The 23,232-nt window shown below is 39.9% G+C and overlaps 1 protein-coding gene across 2 annotated transcripts; it reads left to right on the forward strand.

Moving 5' to 3' along the window:
- The first annotated feature begins 5,186 nt into the window (after positions 1–5,186).
- Positions 5,187–17,234, forward strand: FUNDC1 (FUN14 domain containing 1). 2 transcript variants are annotated; one of them, XM_015632065.3, is made up of 5 exons: positions 5,187–5,276; positions 6,952–7,108; positions 8,929–9,004; positions 14,990–15,118; positions 16,616–17,234. In XM_015632065.3, the coding sequence occupies exons 1-5, from the start codon at positions 5,246–5,248 to the stop codon at positions 16,691–16,693; spliced, it is 471 nt and encodes a 156-aa protein (XP_015487551.1). In that variant the 5' UTR covers positions 5,187–5,245; the 3' UTR covers positions 16,694–17,234. The 2 variants fall into 2 exon arrangements, with proteins under 2 accessions (XP_015487551.1, XP_033367835.1); XM_033511944.1 differs by lacking the exon at positions 5,187–5,276 and adding an exon at positions 6,425–6,578.
- Positions 17,235–23,232: the final 5,998 nt, after the last annotated feature.

Raw genomic sequence — 23,232 nt, forward strand, 5'->3', positions numbered from 1 at the left:
CTGTGACCGGCACAGCAGCATCTGATCAAAGGTTTTCCTTGCCAGCAGTGATGACTCACATGAATTATCTTTTCTCTTTGTGTACTGTCTAGCGTTTACTCATTGTGGTTCTGTATTGGATTTTGTTTCTTGAAAGAAAATGAAAAACATTATTACCATATTTGCCTTCAGTTTAGGATTTTTAACCTTTTCTTGGTGCAGGGCTTAACAAACAGAAAAATCTGAAATTGTTTGGGCTGTTCACCTCTTAGATGGTATTTCTGGAGGGTCTTCAACCTTTTCAGTGTGGAATTCTTCTAAATCTGCCCTGCCCCGTTATTACCCTTAATTTTGTAAAAATACACGCAAAGGAATTTTATTTTTCTCTTCATTGTTTATGTGCACTTATACTACAGAAAATAGGAACATCTGTTAGCTGTGGAAATGGTGTGTATGATTGATTCATCATCGCAGCTCCTCTAAAAAGTAATTCCTTACATTTGCTTGGCAAGACAGACTGCCAGACTGTCAGTCTGTTCTCACTCTCTCCATTGGCTTGTCCGAGTACTTGACTGACAGTAGCAGGGAACTGCAGAATACCTACAGGATTTACCAAGGGAATTGGATATTTATCTCTGAAGGACAACTTAAAACCAAAATATATCATTACATTCATGATCACAGCTAAAAGCTGTTTAAATAATTTCTCTAAAATAATGCAGCACTACAGTCAGGACGCTTATGTGAAATTTTATAATATGGACATACAGTAAACAAAAGGTTACCTCCAGATAATTAAAAATCTTTTATGTTTTACTTACAAGAAAACAGCAAATTAAGAACATAAAATCGGCAGAACCCTTTTATTTAAAAAAAAAAAGTCACTTTGCATATGAGAAAAGTTTTAAACAAGAATATAACAATAGAGGGACACTTGCATCTATTGAAGAAAACCTTCCAGAGCCTTGCAAGACTTTCTAAGATGCAGTTCCCTTCCCTGCCTTTTATTTGCCTGGGAAATCACTCGAAGCCTCAAATTTAGATGAACACTCCAATTTTTGTTACGCATTTTGCCTGTGCAGGATGAACCTTCACTCCCCCTGCATTCTGCTCCCACCGCTGAAGTCCTGGCTGCCTCCAGGGGAGATCCTAAAGGAACAACAAGCTCAGCCCTGCCCCAGGAGTGCTCTGCCCCAAGCTTGGCTCCCCTGGCTCTCCTCTGGCCATGATCCCAGCGTTTTTCCACAGGCACACAGACCATCCCAACGCATGCATGGGATTCACACAATAGCGGGAGGTCACGGTCAGAGCTCTGTGCTGCAGTCCAAACCTGGTAACTCATCAGAGCTGAGATCAAAAGATTAATGGATAATCAGATGGTTTTATTAACAATATAGTAAACAAAATGAACAGGAAAGATCAATCTCCCCCTTAACTTTTTATTTTTATTTTCTTACTTTTCCAGGCTAGGGCCATGGGAATGTGTCCTGTTGGAGATTGACCTGACACTAATCATCAGTTTTGTTTAATATGTAAAATGCATCTTACCTGGGTGATGTCTTTAGTTGTTACCTGTTTAAACACCTGTCACTGCACACTAAACTTGGTTTTTCTTTTTGTATCAGTTGAATTCTTCAGCAAGAGATAATTTAAACTCCCGTTAATTAATGGAGAATTATCAAAACAGACTAAAACAGACTTGCTCTGTCCCTTTCTCCTCCACTCATACATGGATTGTGGTGGGAATTTATAACTTAAATTTCATTAGAATAAATGAATTAAGATTTATGGTTGTACTTGATCATGTTAAAGCTCTTTTCCAACCAAAATTATTCTGTGATTCTAAGATAAAGGAGGTTGTTATTGAGTTAAAGAACTACAAAACTGAAAAGCAGAATTTAATGATGTTCACAAACAAGAAAAAGATTGTTAAACCTCACAACAAACTTTTTACAAATAAAAGTGACAAAGGAAGGTTGAAGGCAAGCAATACAAGCAAGCCATCCAAAATCTCTCACAGAGATGGCAGGAGACACAAGGATATATATTTGTTAACATCATAATTACAGGGATGATTATCTTAATTTTAACATCATAGAATCACAGAATACCCTGAGTTGGAAGGGAGCCACAAGGATCATTAAAGTCCAGCTCCTGGCCCATCCACAAGAATCCAACCACATCCAACAATTCCTGAAAGCATTGTTCAAACGCTCCTTGAGCTCTGTCATGCTTAGAGCCGTAACCACTGCCCTGGGGAGCCTGTTCAGTGCTCAACCACCCTCTGGGGAGAACCTTTTCCTGATATCCAAGCTAAAGCTCCCCTGACACAACTTCATGGCATTCCCTTGGATCCTGTCACTGTCACCACAGAGCTGAGAACGGTGCCTGCCCCTGCACTGCTCTTCCTCAGGAAGTTGTGGAACTTCCTACGGCATTAACAGTTCAGGTTATGGCCCCACAACAGCCCTTGCTCAGGATCTTGATGGACTTAGAACACAAATTCCTTCCCAGACTTTTCTCTGCTATTTTCCAGCCAACTGAATAACAGCATGTCCAGTCAGGTTTTTAAAAAGGAATCATCCATTCGCTCCAATACCTTTATTGCCTTTATTCCAACTACATTTACTAGGTTAACCCCATGGAGAACATACTCACAAGTAAGGCCTAGTGGAGATGGCTGGCAGTGTGTGTTGCCTTTAGTTTTTATAATTAATCATGCAAGATGGTAAAAAATTCAAGGATATGTGTCCCAGTTTGGAATTCTACGCAAAGAAGCTGGATTAGAGTCATGCAGGCATTTGAAGACTGGGGGGGCTCTCTTCTGCTTTTTGGGGTTTTTGGTTGCTTGTTGTAAGGTTTTTTTTAGTATTTTTAAGGTATGTGTATGCCATCTATGTTCCCTTGCAAGCTGTGACAGCAAACCTGTTTGTCACAGGTATGAGGACAGAGGGTGGCTGCACAGCCTGAACTTGTAGCCAGGGCTTATAGAGCAAAGAGAGCAACTTTTCTGTGCAGTCCTTCTGATGTTACAGGAAACCATTTTGTTCCTGAAGAACCTTTAAGGGTGATGATGGCATTTTCTATGTGGGCATTGAGCCAATCCCCCAGGCAGTGCCTGCAGATCCCAGGAAGACACTGGGCTCGTTCACAGCACCCAGGAGCAGGCTGGGCTGAGCACCACGGCTGGGAGCACCGCTGCATCCTACACAACTGGATTCCACTGGGAAATGTCCTGTGCTGAGTAAGAAGTGCATCCTGATCCCAGAAGAGAGATTCCACAAGCCCAAAACCTGCCAAAAGAGCTTTCCCTGAATCTTTCCTAAACTCCTTCCTTGCTCCTTGTCACAGCACCCTGACTTGGCAAGAGGGGTGCAAAAGGAGGCAAACAGAAGTCACATGTAGAACACAATGCAGCTTCTAATGTTAATCTTTTAAAAGTGCTAATTATATATATAAACCTCCCTGTTCTGAAAGGAAATTAATATAATTGTTTGTACAGACACAGGGAAAGTCATCTGAGAAGTGCTGCTATTTTTAACTGATCATAGTTAAAAATAGAGAAGCCAAATATTAAGAATTCGAGCAATAAAAGGTACAAAAATATCCAGGCTCACACAATGTGAGCAAAATTTTATGGTCACCTGGCTTACCTTACTGGCATCTGACTGGGAAAAGTGCACAAATGCTTTGTTACTGATTGGGAAGTGAATACCAAACCCACCAATTTTATACTTAAACAAGAAAACTCCCAAGCTGAACAGTGTTTGTCAAAACAAATCATACGAGACAAATCTGTGTTCCATACAGGAACATATCTGTTGAAAATCAATTTATTACTAGTTCTGTCTGGCATGCTGTCACCTGCTTATCACAATGGCAAATGTTTGTAATAAAAATCATTTAATAAGCAAACAACCACTTTATACACTAACTTCAAGTTTTACATGCTAATTTCAGTTTCAAAGCAGACTAAAGAAGGACCTTCTTGTGGAAGATACGTTTCCTCCATTTTTGGTATGTCTCTAAAGGCTGGTGTAAATAAGGAGTTTAATTAAAATCCTAAATGCTTACTCCATAAAAATAGCTTTATGACATGGGAAAAAGTGGATTTTTTCCATTACAATTGCCTGTCTTGTGTATTGCATTGTAAGAGTCCAAGTGAGAGGCTATAAACTCTTTTAAGTAATTTGTTTTCAATTTTATTATTTATAAATTATATTCATTGATGCTTTCTTGATTCATATTGCGAGAACATCCTGAAGCTGCACTCACTATGTCAGCCACCTCTATGTTATGGCTGCACCCAATTGAAAAAAAGTAATAAAATATAATTATGGGGGTTTTAGCCCATCAAAATGCCACCAATGCATTGAAGGAGGGAGAACACCAGGCTCAAATTTAATTTTTTCCAGTGTTTCACAGCTCACATTGGCTTTAACCTTTGTACTCTGAGGGGCCTTGTGTTTGTTTTTTCTGGTTATTAATTTTTATGGGGCTTGCGGTACGTAGCTGCTGTCCAACCATGCCTGCAGCCATTGCGCCGTTCCTCACGCACAGCTGGAGATACTGGGAAGGTTTTGGGGTTCTTACCCCCATCACTGGAGTCAGCCCCTTGTGGGACAGGCTTGAATAATGTGTGGGGTTTGGGGCACCACAATACAAGAAAGACCTTGAACTATTGAAGAACTGCTTTGAGGAGAAGCCGTGTGAGGAGCGACTGAAGAAACTCGGTCTGTTCAGCTTGGAGGAGAGGCTGAGGGGAGACCTCACTGCAGGTACAACTTCTTGTGAGGAGCAAAGGAGGGGCAGGCACTGATCTCTGCTCTGTGGTGACAGTGACAGGACCCGAGGGGAATGGCCTGAAGTTGTGTCAGGGGAGGTTTAGTTGGATATTAGAGAAAGGTTCTTCACCCAGAGCGTGGTTGGGCACCCCAGGGCTGTGGTCCCATCACCAGCCTGACGGAGCTCAAAGAAGCGTTTGGATAACTCTCGGGCACATGGCGAGAGTCTTAGAGTATCCTGCGCAGGGCAGAGAGCTGGATTCGAAGATCGTTGCGGGCTCCTTGCAGCTCGGGATACGGCACGTTTCCCAACGGCGGAGCCCGCGCCCCGTCCCCTGAGCTCTCCCCTCAGGGACCCCGCGAGCGGGCGGGAGGCGCATGCGCGGAGCGGCCGCGAGGGGGCGGCACCGCGGCGGGGCGGGGCGCGAACGGCCGCTGGGGGCGCAGCGGGGAGGCCGCGCGCCGCCTCAGCACCGGCCAACATGGCGGCGCGGCGGCCCCGCTCCGCCTCAGGTCAGTGCTGGCCCCTTCCTGACGGTAGCGGGGAGGAGGTGGCTCGGCGAGCGCCCTTCCTCCTCTCGGGGGCGGTGGGCAGCCCCCTCCCGCTGCCCGCGCTGCGTCCCGGGGGCGGGGAGGGATGGCCCGGGCTCTGCGCCTCCCCAATACGTGCGTGTCCCCCCTCCACCGCGCGGCCCGGCGCATCGGCCCCGTTGCCCCTGGCATCACCCGGGCTAAAGCTCCTTTCCGAGATTTAACCACGGAAACCCCTTCTAGCCAGGCCCGCAGATAGAATGAGTGCTGGCCGAGCCCTCAAGGAGCGCGGGGCCGCGGCCCCGGGGGTCCCGGGGGGTGCAGGACGGGAGCCAGGAGCCTCCAGCCCCCATGGCCGCCGCATCCTTCACAGTGCGGGGCTTGCAGGGCATCGCTGTGGCCTCGTCGTGCGGCGTCTTTGGCACTGGCACAGTTCGATGTGCTTAGGGAATGTCCAGAACATCATTTGCCGCATTCAGGGAGTATTTTTCATCAGTAGAAAACGCTGACTTATTTGCCACAGAACGTGTCATACTTGTGCACACGAATTTTGGTTTAAATGATAATAATTTAAGGGCAGAATTAATATAAATGTTCATGACAGTGTTTTAATTTCCATCTAAGTAAGTTAAACAGATGTCCTCCATACCTCAAATAAAGAACTTTCGATAACAACTTTTTAGCATTATGGATCTTGCTATTTATTTTTAAGTACTCAAGAACACCTATGTGTTAATAAAGGGAAATAATGCACACCTACATGTGTACTTCTCACAGTCTTTGAAGTTTTTACCCATACTGGTAGTACAAGTTAAAAAGCTGTCAAAATTCTAATAAAATGTTTATATCTACAGTCTTACTTTAATTCTAGGTAATAATTCTAGGTAATCATTTAACTGCTCCTCTTTCTGGAATGTATCACCTGTATTGTTGAATTTAGATTTAACCTCAAGTATATTTAAACAAAGTGGACTTCAGTTCATGTGTGTATGTCACAGAATGTGATACAGTTTTAAAATATTTTTCTTTAAAAACTAGAACCATCTCTTTCCTCTGATGTTCGAATATACATGGTGTTGAGGATCTCTAATTTGAAGTTTTAAGAAGCCTGTTTTGAAAACATTGACAGAATTGTCCTGCAAACATGGAACTTAATTGAAGTCCCAGTGTCATCTGTTTCATTTGTTGTGGAAAAGAACAGAAATCGCTTCCTGGCTTTGTGGCAAATGCTGATGTCTGGTCCTCTGAGGAGAGCACTGGGCCAGAAGTTCTTAATCTTTCCAGGTGGTGGTCTATCCCTTTGGTTTTTGTTGGGTTTTTTTTGTTTGTGCTGAACGAGCTTAACTGGTTCCATCTGATGCCTCTTGGTTCCTGTATTTGAACAGGTAGGGGATTCTTGATCACCTTTGTAGTGCCAGTTGTGGATTTTATAGATTATACCACCCCTATAGCTTTCTACACCTTGCCTTGATGATGGTATAGAATCCCAAAATCCTTTGTTCTATGAGCTGCTGGACCGTGGGTAGTTTGTACACTGCAATTTAACCCATTGGATTATGCAGTTAATGCCCAAACTGGGTTTGGGATTTTCACATAAATTGCTAATTTACTTTAAAACTGAGAAAATAACTTTTTTTTTTTTTAATTACTTTTTCAGACCATGACAGTGACGATGATTCCTACGAAGTGCTGGATTTAACAGAATATGCTCGACGTCACCATTGGTGGAATCGTGTGTTTGGACGGAATTCAGGACCAATTGTAGAAAAATACTCCGTAGCCACACAGATTGTGATGGGAGGTCTGACTGGCTGGTGAGGGAGCTTCCCTTTCCATAACTGACACAGACTTTTTACTCTGTTAGAAGATCCATTTCCAAGGGTATTTGAAGCAGATAAATATATCTTTAATGGGATTTCCTTTAGCATTGATCAAGATTATTCATGTGTGAGCTATTTTAGCTTGTTCCTCTGACTCATCATTATGAAGTATTTTTTTAATATTGGTGAAACACCAGTTATCCAAGGGAAATCATACTAGTTAGTGATAAAGGATTTGGGAAAATGTCAGAGCTCTAAAATTACAAGAAATAAATGGAAAATAAATGCATGTAGCTTTTATTTTCTATGAAAAGCTTATTTCCTTACTAGTCTAGATTTAGAAACTTAGTTATATTATGGCTGAGTTATATTTTACGGGTAAAATAAATGAAGGGGAAAAAAAGGATGGCAAAATATACTTTTAATTAAGAGCCCCATTTCTTGGAGACTGTTTAAATTGAGCTGCAGCCATTTTGAGCAAATTCAAAGTTTGCTCTGATGTTAACTGTAGAGAGATACTATAACCTAGTTATACTAGAATAATTCATGGTGAAAGCTAGACAGTAAAGATGAAGAACTGGAAAATGTGGTCACAACATGAGCAGTTGTGTCAAGGTATTTGTTATTTGTCAGAGGTATTTGAATGGCATTTATCTATTCCAGTACACAGAAAAACTGTAAATTCATTGAAAAACACCATTATGGTAGCACAGTGACTTTTAAAGAGGGATTATGCACGAATTAGAAGATGAAATAGACTTAAAATGGAGTTGTTGTACCCAGGCTCAGTACAGCTTTGTGGAGTGGGGTTTAGCTTTCAGTCTGAGTTTTTTATTTGCTTCTGTAGCTTTAAAATTATTTTTAAAAGTTGTATGTGTACATGTAAACTCAGAAGTTTCTAGGGAGTAGTTCATCTGGCATCCATAAAAACTGGCTTATTGAATGATCTGGAAAATGCACATTTCAGTATCTGTAGATGCACATCTCTCTGGGTGCCTACTGATGTATATAATACATATGCAGGGGGAAAAATTCCTCTCTGTGTGTGGGCTAATGTTTAGATACCTTGGAATTGCCCTGGGAAGTTGTGGAACCATCAGCCTTGGAAGCTCTTGTCTGAGCCAAAGCACTTGGCAGCCTGATGGAGTTTTGAGATTGGACTGGGCTCTGCAGCACTTTTGGGAGGGTGACTGGCCCAGGTGACCTCCAGAGGCCCCTTCCTACCTTATCACTCCTGTGTAATACCAATATCTGTGCTGTTCTGTGTTTGATGAGGGAGGGTTTGGAGACTGAGAACAAGGTAATTTTCTGGTTGCCTTGATCCATTAAAAAGAGACTAACACCATGTCCCAGCGGAGTGTCCTTGCTGAGTTTAACTCTTGTGGTAGGGATGTGCTGCTTTTTACTGAAATATTTCAGTTATGAGTTGTGTAGTTAATATAAATTACGGTATAATGTATTTACATTCCATTTGGGAACAGATAGTAGCAGTGTTATATAATTATGTTGTGCTTTATTAACGTGCTACATTTAATAGCAGTAAGATCTAGAGAGCTCTTGCTTACTTTAAAGGGGCCATCAGACAGCCAGGAACAAGCAACCATTACTCACATTGTCTTGTTTTAGACATTATTAATTTGATATTGCTTGCAATAAATAGCCTTGATTTTTAAATTTGTAAATATGAAATGATATATTTTCTTTTTTAAATGAAAAAATGGAAATAGTTGCAGTTAGGAATTGTGTAGTGTGGCATTGTTCAGCAGAAAACTTCATTGGACTGGGTTATTGTTTTTTTGTTTTGTTCCCCTAAGGTGTGCGGGATTTTTGTTCCAGAAAGTCGGAAAGCTTGCAGCAACTGCAGTAGGTGGTGGCTTTCTTCTGCTTCAAGTATGTAGCATTTCATGCTTTATAAGTTGGCAAATGTTATTTACTAAACAATAGGAAAAACACAGCTGTTGGGTAGCTTTTAATTAGGAAGGCTTATCTACTTCATCTTTTTAGTCTTATCAGTCAAAACCTTACATTTGAGCTGAAACATTGTGTACAAATGTACAAAAGAGACATTTCTAAAAGTTAATGGTAAATCAGAATCTACTCTGTCCTGTAAAATAGTTTGATGTAAGACAAGAGAAGTGCTGTGCAGAAGCTGAGATATTGTGTGTGATTTGATGTTGCCAGATGAGAGGAACTGCCTGTAAACGTATGCTTAGGGAGAATGTAAAATGTATTTGCTTTACATTGGTTTGAGAATTTTATCAGAGCTTTAGGCTGCTTTGGCAGTTGCCTGGAAGGCTTCTGGTCCCAGTATGAGCCATGTTTTTCTGTTTTCTTCCCTTGCCATGTTTTATCTATTGAACCTCTAAAGCCTGGCTGAATTTTGACAGCTTCATTGCATTCCTCTCTCTGCTGGCTTTCAGGTTCAGAAGTTTTTAATTATGTGGCATGATCATTTGCATTTTTCATCAGATACTGTGATTAGAGGAGAATATATTTTCAAAAAAACTTTAAATTAGATGAAACTTTAAGTGAAGGAGAATTTCATGTGTCCTTTTGTAAGATGCCTGGATTTTACTAGCATTTTTCATGTCTTGATACCTGTGGACTTCTAATTTTTCTTCAGATTTTTCTAGGAGATATAGATTGGTGCCTGCTTAGGCTCAATGATACAATTTCTTGAGAGGGGAGGCTAAAGATATATTTATTCTTTCCAGCATCACTCTGGAGGGTTTCTGAAAGGCATATCCTGCTTTTATATCTTTTGATTGTAGTGACTGGTGCAGTCAAGCACTGATCAGGAAGGGTGGGGTAGTAGCTGCTGCTGTGTAATGCATTGAAATGCTGCTGTTGTGTGAAGTACACACAACATTTCCTTCATAATCATGGTCCCTGCTGGTTCAGGGGCTAGTTTGGTTTTTTTCTTCTTCCTATGTTTTATATGCCATTATTCTTGATTCTTTCAATGATAATTCTTTTATCAATATGACTGAAGAGCTGCCAGAACAGAGGCACCCAAGGTGGAGCCAGCAGATTGCTGCAGGTGTCTTCCTCTGTGCTCCTTACTCTACAGGAAGCTGAAAAGTTAAAGCTGAGACCTGTAGACAAAGGAGAATGGAAATTGAATAAAACACATCACTTGTGCAGGATTTTTGCTTGTTGAGCTGTGAAGTTTGGGGAGCTTTCCTGTACATGCAATGGATTTGCCATGTGGCTGAGTGTCTGATTTCTTGGTTGATCTCATTTACACTGAATACAAAAAGGAATATTATCCAAGAGGAAATACAAGTTAAGTATTTTGATTGGATTGTCTATATCTTAAGTAAGATCAGATTCTCTTGAAAGGAAATGAAGTAAATGCCTTGGTCTCTCTTTTAATTCAAAACATTTTGCATTTTAAGGCTGAGTCATAAATTTTATGGTGTAATTACATTTCTGTAGCCTTTAATTTTTTTCATTTAAAGATCACACATCCTGATTCTATGAATACATGTTCAGTGCTTCCCCTGAGTGGGCAGAAGAGTATTTCAGCACATTACTAGAAAGTTCCTTTTTATCTGTAAATTTCTCTGAAGTTGCAGATTTAATTTCAACTACTGATTGCAATATTGACATTATAATTACATGCTAGAACAAGAATAATAACTACAGAAGGCAAGATTCTTGGCTAAAGCCCATTCAGAGTGAAACATTTCAGTCCTAAAATTAAAAAAATACAATTTTTTTCTTCAGTGGGTGATGACTTCGTTTCAAGAAATGTAGTAGGAAACTGAAAGCAATAATTTTCTAGTGTCAGTTTGTACAGGAAGCAAAAAAGATTTTTCCTGTTTTTTAAGTGATCTAGAACTTCAGTCTTGAAACAGATTCTATGAAAAGTAGTTGTGAGAGAAAGAATACAAATTATGTGAAATTTGCACAGCTTTTCAAAATGATGATCTGTTATCACATCTTTGTGGTGACTATTTCCACACCTTAATTTGATTAATTATTATTTGATTATTAACTATGCTGGTTTGTCTTGGTTTTTTTTTTTAAATAGATGCAGTTCTTCAAATATGCTGGTATAAGACCAATATGCAGGCACCATATTAAAGAAAACATAATGCATTTCTCATAACAAGTAGGGGATTTTCCTTGTGTAACTTCTCATTTACACAGCACTATTGGGTAAAATCCTGAAGAGTAGGGAAGTATGAACTTGTGTACTCTTGGTTCTGCTGTAATGAATTGGTTAAAAACAATTGTTCTTAATGAACACCTAATACCTCTTTATTTTTAAAATCCTACATCTTTAAGAGCAGTTTCATTGTTTTTTGTTCTGCAGTGAGCATACAAATTATGGGTTTTTCTGTTCTGTGTTGTTTATTATTATTTAATAATGAAATTGGATTTTTATTCAGTCATTTGTGCTTTCACTAATATATTTTCCCCAGCCCATTAATATGCCATTGATGAATTAAATTGAATTATTCATTAAATTATGTTCTAATTTAGGAAAGGTAAATATGTGAAACTGACACGAGAAACAGAATAAACTCTGAGACATCCTTGGCTTTATCTTGTACAGGGTTTGTTGATAGTGCACTGTGATCATGGAATCATAGCATGGGTTGGGTTGGAAGGGGCCTTAAGGACCATGTAATTCCATCCCAGGATGTTCCCAGGGAGGGACCAACCTGCTTTTGAGGCTGGGAGCTTAATGAGGAAGAGTTGGATTCAGTTTTATGTTGAATATCCCACTTGAGAGTAGATGTGTGCACACTTAGGGGAATATTCAGTGGAACAGCCAAAGCAAATGGGAGTTGGAAGTTGTCCTGATAAAGAAATGCCGAGTTTCTGGCAGGTTCTGCCATGGAGGGTCAGAGTGTCTGTGCCTCTGTAACCTGCAGTGCTGGCACTGGGGGCAGCAGAGCTGTGCCTGCAGATGGTGGCTGAGGGTACAGCCTCTGCAGTTCAACTCTTAGAGTGTTGTGTCACTTCTCAGTCCCTTCTTGACAGTGTGTGTTGAGCTTAGGGGCTTGTCAGATCTCTTGTGGAAACTGGGGGTTGTTCCCTTCTTAAATAGCAGAAAATACCTCCAAGTGCCTGTGGGTTCTATGCAGTGCAGCTGAGCTCACCTGTGCCTTCCAGCCTTGCTTGGGCTCTTTTAGTGTGAGAGATTTTGCCTTGAGGAAATTAAAATTCTTTTGTCCCGTCTTGCTGTACAGATTTTTTTGCTCCAAAACATTTTTCTCCTCATTATTTGTGTTAATGTTTCACAATAACAAAGTACCTGTGTGCCTTTCCAGTATCACCCTCAAAATGAGGTCTGCCCTTGAAGATTCTCAGTTTTCCTTCATTAATTAACACATATTTTTAGTGTTCCTGCACAGACATTTCTTCAATTGCTTTTTAAAAAAAATTCTGTTATTTTTTCGACAGTTTTGGAAGGTCTTGAACAAGTAATGAGCTATGAGATATATAGATAAGTATATAATATATCTATTATTCTATTATCATATATAGAGAGATTCCTGTATAACCCAAAATCCACCCCCATAGGACTTTTTAATAATATATGCAATTAATATGTATAGACCTATATGACAACTTAATATATCCGTGTATGGATATGATAATGGAATATTGTTATTTTACTTGGTTATCATAGGGCCTGAGTTTAAAAATACAAGTAAATTTTGAGAATTTGCATTTATGTAAATTTAATGTTATAAGCAAGTAGGGGTTTTTTGATGCATTGGAATCTAAAAATTACAGTCTGTTTTTTCAGCATTTGAGTTCAGGGGTATTATTTCTGTACTTATATATGAAATTATGTAATTAGTGGGGTTGCAGCCAAAGTAGATATGACACAGGCTCTATCACTGCCAAGGTACAGGGTTCTTGTCTTCTCAGTTAAAAAATTTATATTCAAAACATTACCCTCTGTTGCTTATTTTATAAACACTTAAAAAGTAGATTTGGAATCTTATTTCAGGGCTACAAAGTTCAGGGAGAAAAGATGTCTGGTTTTGATACAAGTGTAAGCTCTGCAGTAGTTACAAACAGATCTTAATTAAAAACTTCTGCCTCATCTTTGTGCTGTCTGGATAACTGAGCTAATTAAAGTTGTCTTAATGAAATGTTTCTTCTAAGATCCATTTGCATTTTACAAGCAAGCAGATACATTAGCATTTCTTACATTGTGTTGCACTGAGTAGATCAGTCACATTTAATTTTCAGTTGTATGAATGAGAAGGCACCAATTCAATGCTGGGGCCTTTTTGAAATTCTTGTGGTTATGTTAAATTCATAAAATAACAATTGCCACAATGTGCAGCTATTTCTCTTTTTCTGGTATGTCATCCAGTGACTGGATGTGCAACCAGTACAGCTTTCAAACTGGTTTCTTGCTTTCATTCTATACAGACAGCCCTTAATGAGCTGCCCATGCTTGGCATTAATGCTCATGTGAATAAATAGTTTTAGAGTAGACAGGCAAAGTCAATTAATTTGTTATTAATTACATTCTGAGGCATGAAGTAAAAGTTTAAAATATAACAAGTTCATTTTGCATTTGTCCAGTGAATTGTTTTTTTTAATTACGATAAGGTGGAAATTGAAGTTGACTTTCTTACAGAGATGATCTTCTAGAAGCTTTGTTTTGAATTGAGACAAAAATCTGTCTGACACTTTATTAATTTTATTTTTTTTCTGGATTATGAAATCCTCAGTTTGTGGTGAAATAGGTTGCTTAGTTACTGTGGCAGTTATAGTACCAGCTAGATGGTCTAATTTCAGTTATTTGGTGGAAAGATCCACGTGAAAGTCAAGCTTCAGAGCCTGTAAATGATGTGAAACTAAACCTAATGAATTGTGCATTTAGGCTAAACCTAATAAAGTGTATATTTAAATACCTGTTCCACAAAAGTTCATTATTTGTGACTTAAGTTTACCAGTTGGACAGTTTGCATAGAAGGCTGTTAAAGTGGGTGGATTTCCCATCCACATGTGACCTTAAGAAGTACCTGAGGAATCTCAGTCTTTACAAAGAGTTTTTGTATAACAGTGATTTACATGTAAGTTTAGTGATTTATATCTCTTTGTCCTAACAGTTAAAATAAGCTTTAATCCTTAATTTTGATTTTTTTTCTCTTTTTTTTCTCCCCCTAAATAACTAGCTGTTGAATTGTTCTCTAGAACATGCAGAAATCAAATATTAGTAACAGAAATAAGGCACACGTTTGGGATGATGGTTAGACATACTAAAAATTTGGAAGTTTATGTGTATATTGGTATAAACCAGTCTCCTCAAACTTGTTCATTTTTCTGATTCACACTACTTGTACTGTTCTCAGGCTGTGTTATTTTTCTACTTAATGATTTTGTTTTGTAAGAAGTGTGAGAATTCTCTTGTAATGAGTACTTTTTTGTTGTTGTTGTGTAGGACCATTTCAATTGTGTAGGAAAAAATAAGGAGTTTTCAGTATTTTTAATGATAAGTTTGATTAGCTCCGGATACTCTGTCACAAATCAGAATTCTACAATTCTGAAAGAAGCTGAAACAGAAGAGTTTTTTCATTGTTGTCCTGTGAATGTGTTTTTCTTACAAATAAAACTACACTAAATGCTGAAGGAAAAACATTACAAAGCTTTTATAACTAAAAAACAGAGAGCTGGTAAAATTAACAAGAGTCTACTGAACTTTGCCAGCTCTAATTTGAACTTCTGTCGCTGAGGAAAGGTTTGAAGCAGAGAACCTGCTGAAATTGGAACAATGTCTTTTCCTGTATCTGTAATAAGTAAAAATAAGAAAAGCTATTTTATAGGCATCAAGACAATGTATTTTGACTCGTGAAATGTGAATTGCAGCTGTACTAACTGCCTTTATTTCCCTAGATTGCTAGTCATAGCGGATATGTACAAGTTGACTGGAAGAGAGTTGAAAAAGATGTGAACAAAGCAAAAAAACAATTAAAAAAGCGTGCAAATAAGGCAGCTCCTGAAATCAACACTCTAATTGAAGAGGTGAGTCTAAGGCGATAAACTCCTTTTTGCCAGCCAGGTTTTCTTACCTTCCACTGCAGGTGATAATGAGTTGAAAATGTAGATGCAAAACTGGAACACATCAAAAATAGTTTGGCTTTATAATTTATTAAAAAGTTTTCAGATTGTGCTGTCTTTTATTCATTCAGCTTTCTGGTTTGATCACTGTTAAAAATGACACATGAACTTGTTCTTGGCAGGTGACAAAGTCAATAGGGTCATGATGTGGTAAAAAGTTCAGGATGGTGTGGGTAAAACATGGTAACTACAAAGACAAAACCCAAATCTTCTTAGACTGCTGATAATAAAATCACTTGTCTGGACAAGAATAACTTTTCTGCAGAAAAGCTGTAGCTGCTTTATAACAGGAGTTGTGCTTTTATCTCACTTTTACACATTTTGGAGAATATCTGTCTGCAGAATCTGCCAGTTACCCACTATGATACTGATCAGTGTCCCTGGGGCTGTTTCACCCTGTCATTTGAAGACTTCTGTGTAATCAACTCTGTGGTTGTTTGGGGTTTTTTAAAGCCTATTTTTACATATTTTCATGTTCCATACATGGTATCTAAGTTTCATTCTGAATAACTGAGAGTCCTGACTGGGAATGTGCTGCAGACAGAGAAACAGTACACACACTGGTGTTCTGTAATTCATGAGTTTTGACATCTCAAGTTTAACCTGTATGGAGCTGCATATAGATTGATAAAAATGACCTTAAATTTTAATGTGAATATGAACTGAAAATTCAAGAGTGAGGGTTTTCTTGCTTCTTCTGTACCTCAAATAGCTTAACCTCTCCTTCTCCATTGCCCTGTAGAAATGGGTGGGACAGGATGGGGTTTTTGGTTTTCTTTTTTTTTTTTTCCTCTCAGATTATATGACTTTCTTGTAACTGTGTGTTAGTTGCCAATCTGAAGAGTTCAAAGCAGAGGGTTTATGAAATGGCACATTTGATAAAAGGTGTTATACTCTGTGCTGGTGCTTCATGAAGTACTCTACACCCAGGTCATCATGCATAAGTGTTTTTTTCTAGGATTAAGTTGTTAGGAAACTGGCTCATAATGGAGTGTATCTCTTTTCCAATGATCTTCCAAAAAGCAGAATTTTTTTTTTAACAATTATCATCTGATTTCAATTGAAGTCATGGTGGTACTCATGCTTTTTTCGACAAGATAGTTTGTAAAACATGTCTTGTTTTGATCAAAACAAGAGTAGTATTGGCATGAAATTGCTGTAACGAGTCCTCTGTACTTTGACTTTTAAAAGACTCGCTGTATTTTAAATGCATTGTTAAAGACAGGTGAGAGTCAGTTTGTACCACATTGGTGCCACCTCTTTTTATATGGTTTTAGACACATCGCTTCCCCCTGCACCCTTCTCCACAACTTTAGTGTTCTTGTTTCCAGGAAGTTGTGATAAGTATTATGTAATGAAGTCAGGCACAATTAACTTTATGAATATCATTTTTCTTCTCAGTCAACAGAATTTATCAAGCAGAACATCGTGGTGTCCAGTGGGTTTGTTGGAGGCTTTTTGTTGGGGCTGGCGTCGTAAGGACCCAAACGTCTCTTCCTGATGGGATCCGGGTCGGCCAAGATCAGTTGTGACACGCTGTCTGCAAGCAAGGGCAAGACAAATGGACTAGCTAGACAACTTGGGAGCTTTTACATTTCAGGCTTTTGCCTCTTGAAGCTTGGCAAAATTAGAATTTGCTGAAAAACTGTGCAGTGTGCTCATTATAGTATTTCTGGGCAAAACTGGTTCATCCTCATCATGACTCTTTTTATCTATGGCCTTTCAAGATCTAGCATTTTTTAAAATGTTATTCTTGGAATATAGCTATGTAACCATACTATAAGAATGAAAGCTCCATTTCTATGTTTTCAGTTAATACTGTTTATTTAAAAAGTATTTTTCTTCATGCTGTAGTAGGTAGTATTGATGACTACATACTGTATATGATATTGTAGTTTCAGCCTCCAGGCTGTCCATCTTCTTTAGAAGTCACTGCAATAATGATCAATCTGTAATACCTTTTTACAGAGTATTAAATAACAAAGAATCATGAGCTTATTAAAGGTTAAAATTAACTTTGGCCTTTGCATACATAAAGAATAAGAAAGTCTTTCAGTTATAGCATGCTGGGACGTGGTGCAAGTGTTTGCCCTGACAGGTTTTTACGGTCGTTTTAGTGATTTGTTATCAATCAGGTTATTCTGAAGAAGCTGAGAATCCAAACAAACACTCAGTGCATTTTTCTGCATTTCAAACTTGTGAACCTTTCAGAAATTTCTACCCAAGGAAGAGTTTGCTCTGCCACTATTTCTTTGGATTTACTGTAGCAGCAGTTGAGTGTGATCTGGAATCTCTCCCACCAGGATTCTGTCAGGTTGCTGTTCCCTTCTCTGAACAACAGTGGTTCATTAATATTGGATGGATGGATGGATGGATGGATGGATGGATGGATGGATGGATGGATGGATGGATGGATGGATGGATGGATGGGTGTGAGCTTGAGGTACAAAAGATGTGGGATGGTGGACATATTCACCTTCTAAATATTAGTATTTGTGCATCCCTGGGCTCCAGAGATTTGTATTACATGTTGACCTCATGTTTGCAGTGTGCTTGTGGCCAAGGTGAGTAAGGTGTGAAGCATGTCCTGCATACCTCTGAGCTGTGAGGGTTTCATCAAGCCTGGTTAAGGCTGGAAAATAAATCTTAACACACATATCCCCAACCCCAAGGTACATGAATGGCCATGGATCCTAAATACGTTGTTTTAAAGTGAGTATCTGAAGTTCTGGAAGCACAGTTACAGTTTATTGGAAATGGGAAGCCCAAGGAGGAATGTGTCTGCTGGGTTATCTGGGATTTAAACAAAGAAAGATGAAAATGTTAAAATGTGAAAGCCTTTGCCGTGATGTTCAGCCCAAAGAATAATGGGAAGGTAACCAACCATTCAGCTTTTTTCTGCTGATGAAGCTCATGGGTTTTTGGCACATCCAAAGGAGACTGAAGCCAACTGACATGAGTCATCCACCCTGACTGGAATGAACTAGGTGTCCTGAAGGGCTTTGGGGATGAAGTGACCGCCTCAGTATCATTAACCTGCAAATGTGCATTTTTGGTGTACTTTGTGAAAGGATTTCAAAGGAGCATCCTTTAGTGAGCTTGTTAAAAAGGCTGCTCATGTGACCAAGGAGAATTAAAACCAAAAGTATTAGCAGGATGCAAGACTGATTTCTGCAGAGGAAACTTGTTCTGCTATTCTGTTGCCAACAGCTGAGATTTTCAGTCAATGGATCAAGAATTGATTGAAACACATTAGAGGCTTCTGTAGTTTTATTTTTTGAGTTAGATTTTATTTTTTAAGCCTTTGGAATAAGAGACATAACGTTGAACGTGTAAAGCTGTCTGAGGGACTAAAAAGGCAAGGAGAAATAGTGTTATTGAAAAGGTGAACGCTGGTGGTTTGTACTGGCATTGGCTTCATGTCCTGGGTTCCTGACTGGAAAAGGAGAATGGCTGCTGGCACAGCAGGACTTGCTGATGCAGATCCTTGGGCTGGTGAGGCAGAGGGGGTACTGCCAGCAGCTCCAGGTACAGCTGGCAGGGTGAGGTGGTGATGGAGTGGCAGCTGTGGTAAAGGACCAAGATAAGGGCAGCTTTTCATGCAAATACTGGAGATTTTTTTATGTGCCAGCTCAGACCAGTCTCACGTCTGTGAGGGAGGGAGTGCTCTGTAAAGGTACAGTCAAAAAATGGGTCTGGATAGAGTATAACAGGAATATTGGGTTTCTGGGGGTAGTCTTCTCTGGGATGATTTCAGAGCTACTGTTGCCCTCTCTAACAAAAAATATTCCAGGCTAAGAAGATTGAGAGGAGGAAGGATGGTGAGGCCCTGGCACAGGTGGCCCAGAGGAGCTGTGGTTGCCCCATCCCTGGAAGTGTCCAAGACCATGTTGGACAGGGCTCTGAGCAACCTGGGGTAGTGGAAGGTGTCCCTGTTGATGGCAGGGGGGTTGGAACTGGATGATCTTTAAGATCTCTTCCATTCTAAACCTTTCTGTGATTCCATGATTCTAAAGAAAAAAACATGGAATAAAAATTTTGGAAGAACATGGTTGTTTTTTTTTTTGGGGGGGGGATCGGTTTTAGAAAGCTGATTAAGAAGGAAGGAGTTAAAAATACTTAAATTAATGAAAGGCTGGCCCAGCATTTCTATGGTTTATGTGATATAGCTGAAGAACTTAAAGGTGGAAAACATGGAAGTTTAAAAGTGGGAAACAGCTTTCCATAATGCCCAGTGGATCTGTGGAATTAATTTCTGCTGTGTGCTACTGAGACCAAGGAAGAGCCTTTCATTCAGGGAAAGATGGGGTGACATTGCAAGAGTCTCAGTTGTATGTAAAGGTGGGAGAAAAAACCAGTTTAGGTTTCTCTCTAGTTTTTTAATAATTTTTGGTGCAGTTCATGATGAAATTCCAGCTGATCCTACCTTTTCCCTGTGTAAATATAGTAATACAGGCTTGTGTAAATTCTCCCCCTCAAGTAGTTGTTAGCAGCCACTTTTCAAAGTTGAATGCTAAGATAATGATCAAGGAAGGCATGGCATATATCCCTCTAGTGAACAGCTTTTCAAAGTTTATTAAATAATGCATTTGGGGAGAGATTGCTAATAAATCATCTATTTGTTTTCTGTTATCTTAATGGGATAATCTATTTCCTGAAATTATTTATTTTTAGTTAAAGAAACATTGGGCAGTATATTTTAATTTAAAGTGAGATGCCAGTGTGAGCTTATTACTGAATTTTAAGAGGCCAGAATTTGGCTAAAACTTTGAAGGCTGTTTCTGCTTCAGCAGTCAGACTGGAATTAAATGTTGTAGTTAAAAGACAGAGCTCCCAGATTCAAGTGCATTTGTCATGAGGGCTTAAGACGGGGAGAGGCAAAAAGAGTAAAATGCAGGAGTCAGGACTGTAATTCAGTAATTCTGCCTGTGCAGACGCCATAAATTACAGTGAATTCAGTACTGTAAAAAAGCATCAGTAATACCTCCCCCTAACCTTTTGAAAATTGTTGGAAATCTCAAAGAATTACTTTAAAAATCAAACTTTTATGGTACGCAGCTCCCTGGGGTCTGTAGATGATAGCAGGAAAAGATAATGTTCATCCAAACTACAACAACATGACATTTTGGAAGGGAGATTGTGGGGGAAAAAATAATAAATTATTCACCCTAGGACTGTGCAGGGGCTGGGTGGGTGGTGGGGGAGAAGAAGAGTCAAATCTAGCAGGGGAAGGAGGTGCCATCCTCCCTTGTTGGATTGGGAAGCAGGTCTGATGCCATGTGATGTCCCAGTACTGGGACATGTGGAAGAGCTGGTGTTTCTTATTTCAGGGTAGTTTGGGAAGTGAGTCAGCTGACATTCATCAGGACCTGTAAGACCAGAAGCCACTTTTAATAAAGATAATTGTGGGATGAGTGTGAACAAAACATCTGGTACTGATACAGCACAGCCTGAACCTTTTGGTTGTGTTTGGTCCCACATTCAAGCTTGGAGGCACCTAAACCTTGGAGTGCTGTGGGAGGCTGGCACAGAGCTTTAATATGGGGTTTGGAGCTCACAGCCTGGGCTGGACACAGCACAGCCAACTCCAGCACAACTGGGGCCAGGCTTGCTCTAGAAAATCTTGCTGGACTTAGGCTGACTCCAATTCGTAGCTTGGGTAAACCAGTGCAGTGGTACAAATTTGTGTAGTTCATGGATTCCACCCTCGGAGGTTTTCTGCCTTCCTCACCCTCTCCCCTTTTCCCAGTTCTTTGGAGCAGTCTGTATTCCTGCCTTCCTCACCCTCTCCCCTTTTCCCATTTCTTTGGAGCAGTCTGTATTCCTGCCTCCCTGCTGTAGTTTTGCCTGCCTTCTATTTTTTCACAGTTCCCCGGAACAGTGCACCACATCATACACTGAGCTGTGAAAAAGAGGAAATGTAGTGCTTCAAAATGAGGTGAAGTTGGGAATAAATCCCACAAGTCAGCTCAGCTATGGGACTTCCCAACAGCTAATGCCTCTGGCTTAGCTCAGGGGGGGCTGGAGGCTGCATTCCCTTTCTTTTTCCTGGGAAACCTCTCCTGTCTTCAGTGCCCTGCCTTCCAAACTATAAGGGATTTTGGCATGAGATAACCTCGGTGTCTGCTGCTGACATATTGTGGGGTGTGGATATATCTCAGTGCTCCTGGGGCATGGACAGGAACTTGGTCCAGGTTTACCTGAAGTCATTTGTAAACAGTTGAATGAGCTGCTTGAGGTGGGAATGCTCCAACAGGAAGAAAGGAAAGCAGGTTACACCCAGGATATTTTCCTGCCCATTTGGTAGGATGCTTACCTGGGAACTGGAATGTATTGTTACATATTCAGTCCTTGATCAGGTCTTTTTGGTTTCACCATCAAACCACACAAAATCAAGTCCTCATAGCCCTAATCTGTACAAAAACATTTCTGCACATGTGGACTGTATATTAAAAAAAATACTTAATAGAAATGTTAATCCACAAAGAGAATTGAGTATTGAATTATATGATTCCCATTTAATATAGATAATTTGAGCTTTTGTCACAACAAGAGGCTCTCAAATACTTGTCATACACTCATGGGACCTGGAGAATTATGACCAATCTATCTAGCAGGATTTGTAATTGAACATCTTATTTTCTTGAAGTATTAATGGCAAAGTAGAGGTTATTTTGGTTTTTTGTGTGCTTAACAGACAGCAAGCTCATACTGCAGCCAAATTACAGATTTTTATTTACAGATTTCAAATCCTCTCCAGTGAGGCAATCAAAATGCCTTGATAGCCGACATATTGCTGAGACAGAAATCCAAGCCAAAATACATCTGAATTAATCTGTAAATGTAAGAAAACCCTACAGATGTGTGAAAGGAATGTTTGAAAATCAAGAGTTGCCAAATATTATTTCAAAATCCACTTGGGCCAATAAAGAGGAGGAAGGAAAATTAACAGCAATCAGGGAGTCTATATTCTTAATGCTTTTATAACAGTGTATGATTGTTAAAAAACATTGAGAAAATGCCTTTCTACAACATTAATAATATCTTTTCTATTTATATGGAATATAAATATATGACAATATCTAATTTTCAAACTTAAAAGCTGAATTGCATGCTGGCTTCTTTAGGAGATTAGTTTTGAGGTGGCATGTGCGAGTACAGCCAAGCACATGCTCCAGTGACTCACTGGTTTGTATGTGAAAGCAAAGGTAGAGCAGTCCAGGGACACGTTTCTCCTCTTTTTATGTTATTACAGGACTCTCTGGCTATGCTTTCAAACCGTCAGGCAGTCTGCACAGAATCAGGAAACCAGGGAGTTTGTGGGGGAGTTAAGGGTAAGGTACAAGAAGAGGAATTTTTCTGCACGTGGGTGTCAAGTTGGGTACCCTGTATCCTGCTCAGGTCAATGTTCTGTGGCAAGTCTGCCTTACTGGAAATCACAGACTCACAGAATGGTTTGGGGTGGAGGGGATCTTAAAGATCATCTCATTCCAACCTCCTGCCATGGGCAGGAACACCTTCCACCCGTCCAGGTTGCTCAGAGCTCAATCCAGCCTGGCCTTGAACACTTGAACACTTAAGCACAGAGAGGGGACATCCACAACTTCTTTGGGCAACCAGTGCCAGGGCCTCACCACCCTCACAAGGAAGAATCCTTCAAACATCTGATCTAAACCTGTCCTCTGACAGTTTGAAAACCTCCTTGTCCTGCCACTCCATGCCCTTGCACAGTCTCTCAAACTTTTCCACAGGTCACCCCAAAGCTTTCTCTTTTCCAAGCTGAACAATCCCAATTTTTCCTTTTCCCTTTGAACCCCACAGGCAGAGGTTGCAGGAGTAGCAGCTCTGCTGGGGAAGGCCTGGGAGTTATGATGGACTTGGAATTCAAAGGAACACTGCAGTCACTGCACATGGCAGAAAACACAGGCCGAGGTGCCTGAGGAGGAGCGTGGTGAGCAATTATGGAAATTTGTTATCTGCCTGTCTGTACTCAGCCCTGGGGGACCTCACCTGGAATA

This window comes from Parus major, chromosome 1, assembly GCF_001522545.3.
Source record: "Parus major isolate Abel chromosome 1, Parus_major1.1, whole genome shotgun sequence".
Lineage (NCBI taxonomy): Eukaryota > Metazoa > Chordata > Aves > Passeriformes > Paridae > Parus > Parus major.

Coding starts and splice junctions, on each gene's coding strand:
- FUNDC1 (XM_033511944.1), top strand. CDS start 6,521: ATGCTGATGTCTGGTCCTCTGAGGAGAGCACTGGGCCAGAAGTTCTTA. Junction 7,109..8,928: donor ATGGGAGGTCTGACTGGCTG/GTGAGGGAGCTT, acceptor TGTTCCCCTAAG/GTGTGCGGGATTTTTGTTCC. Junction 9,005..14,989: donor GTGGCTTTCTTCTGCTTCAA/GTATGTAGCATT, acceptor TTATTTCCCTAG/ATTGCTAGTCATAGCGGATA.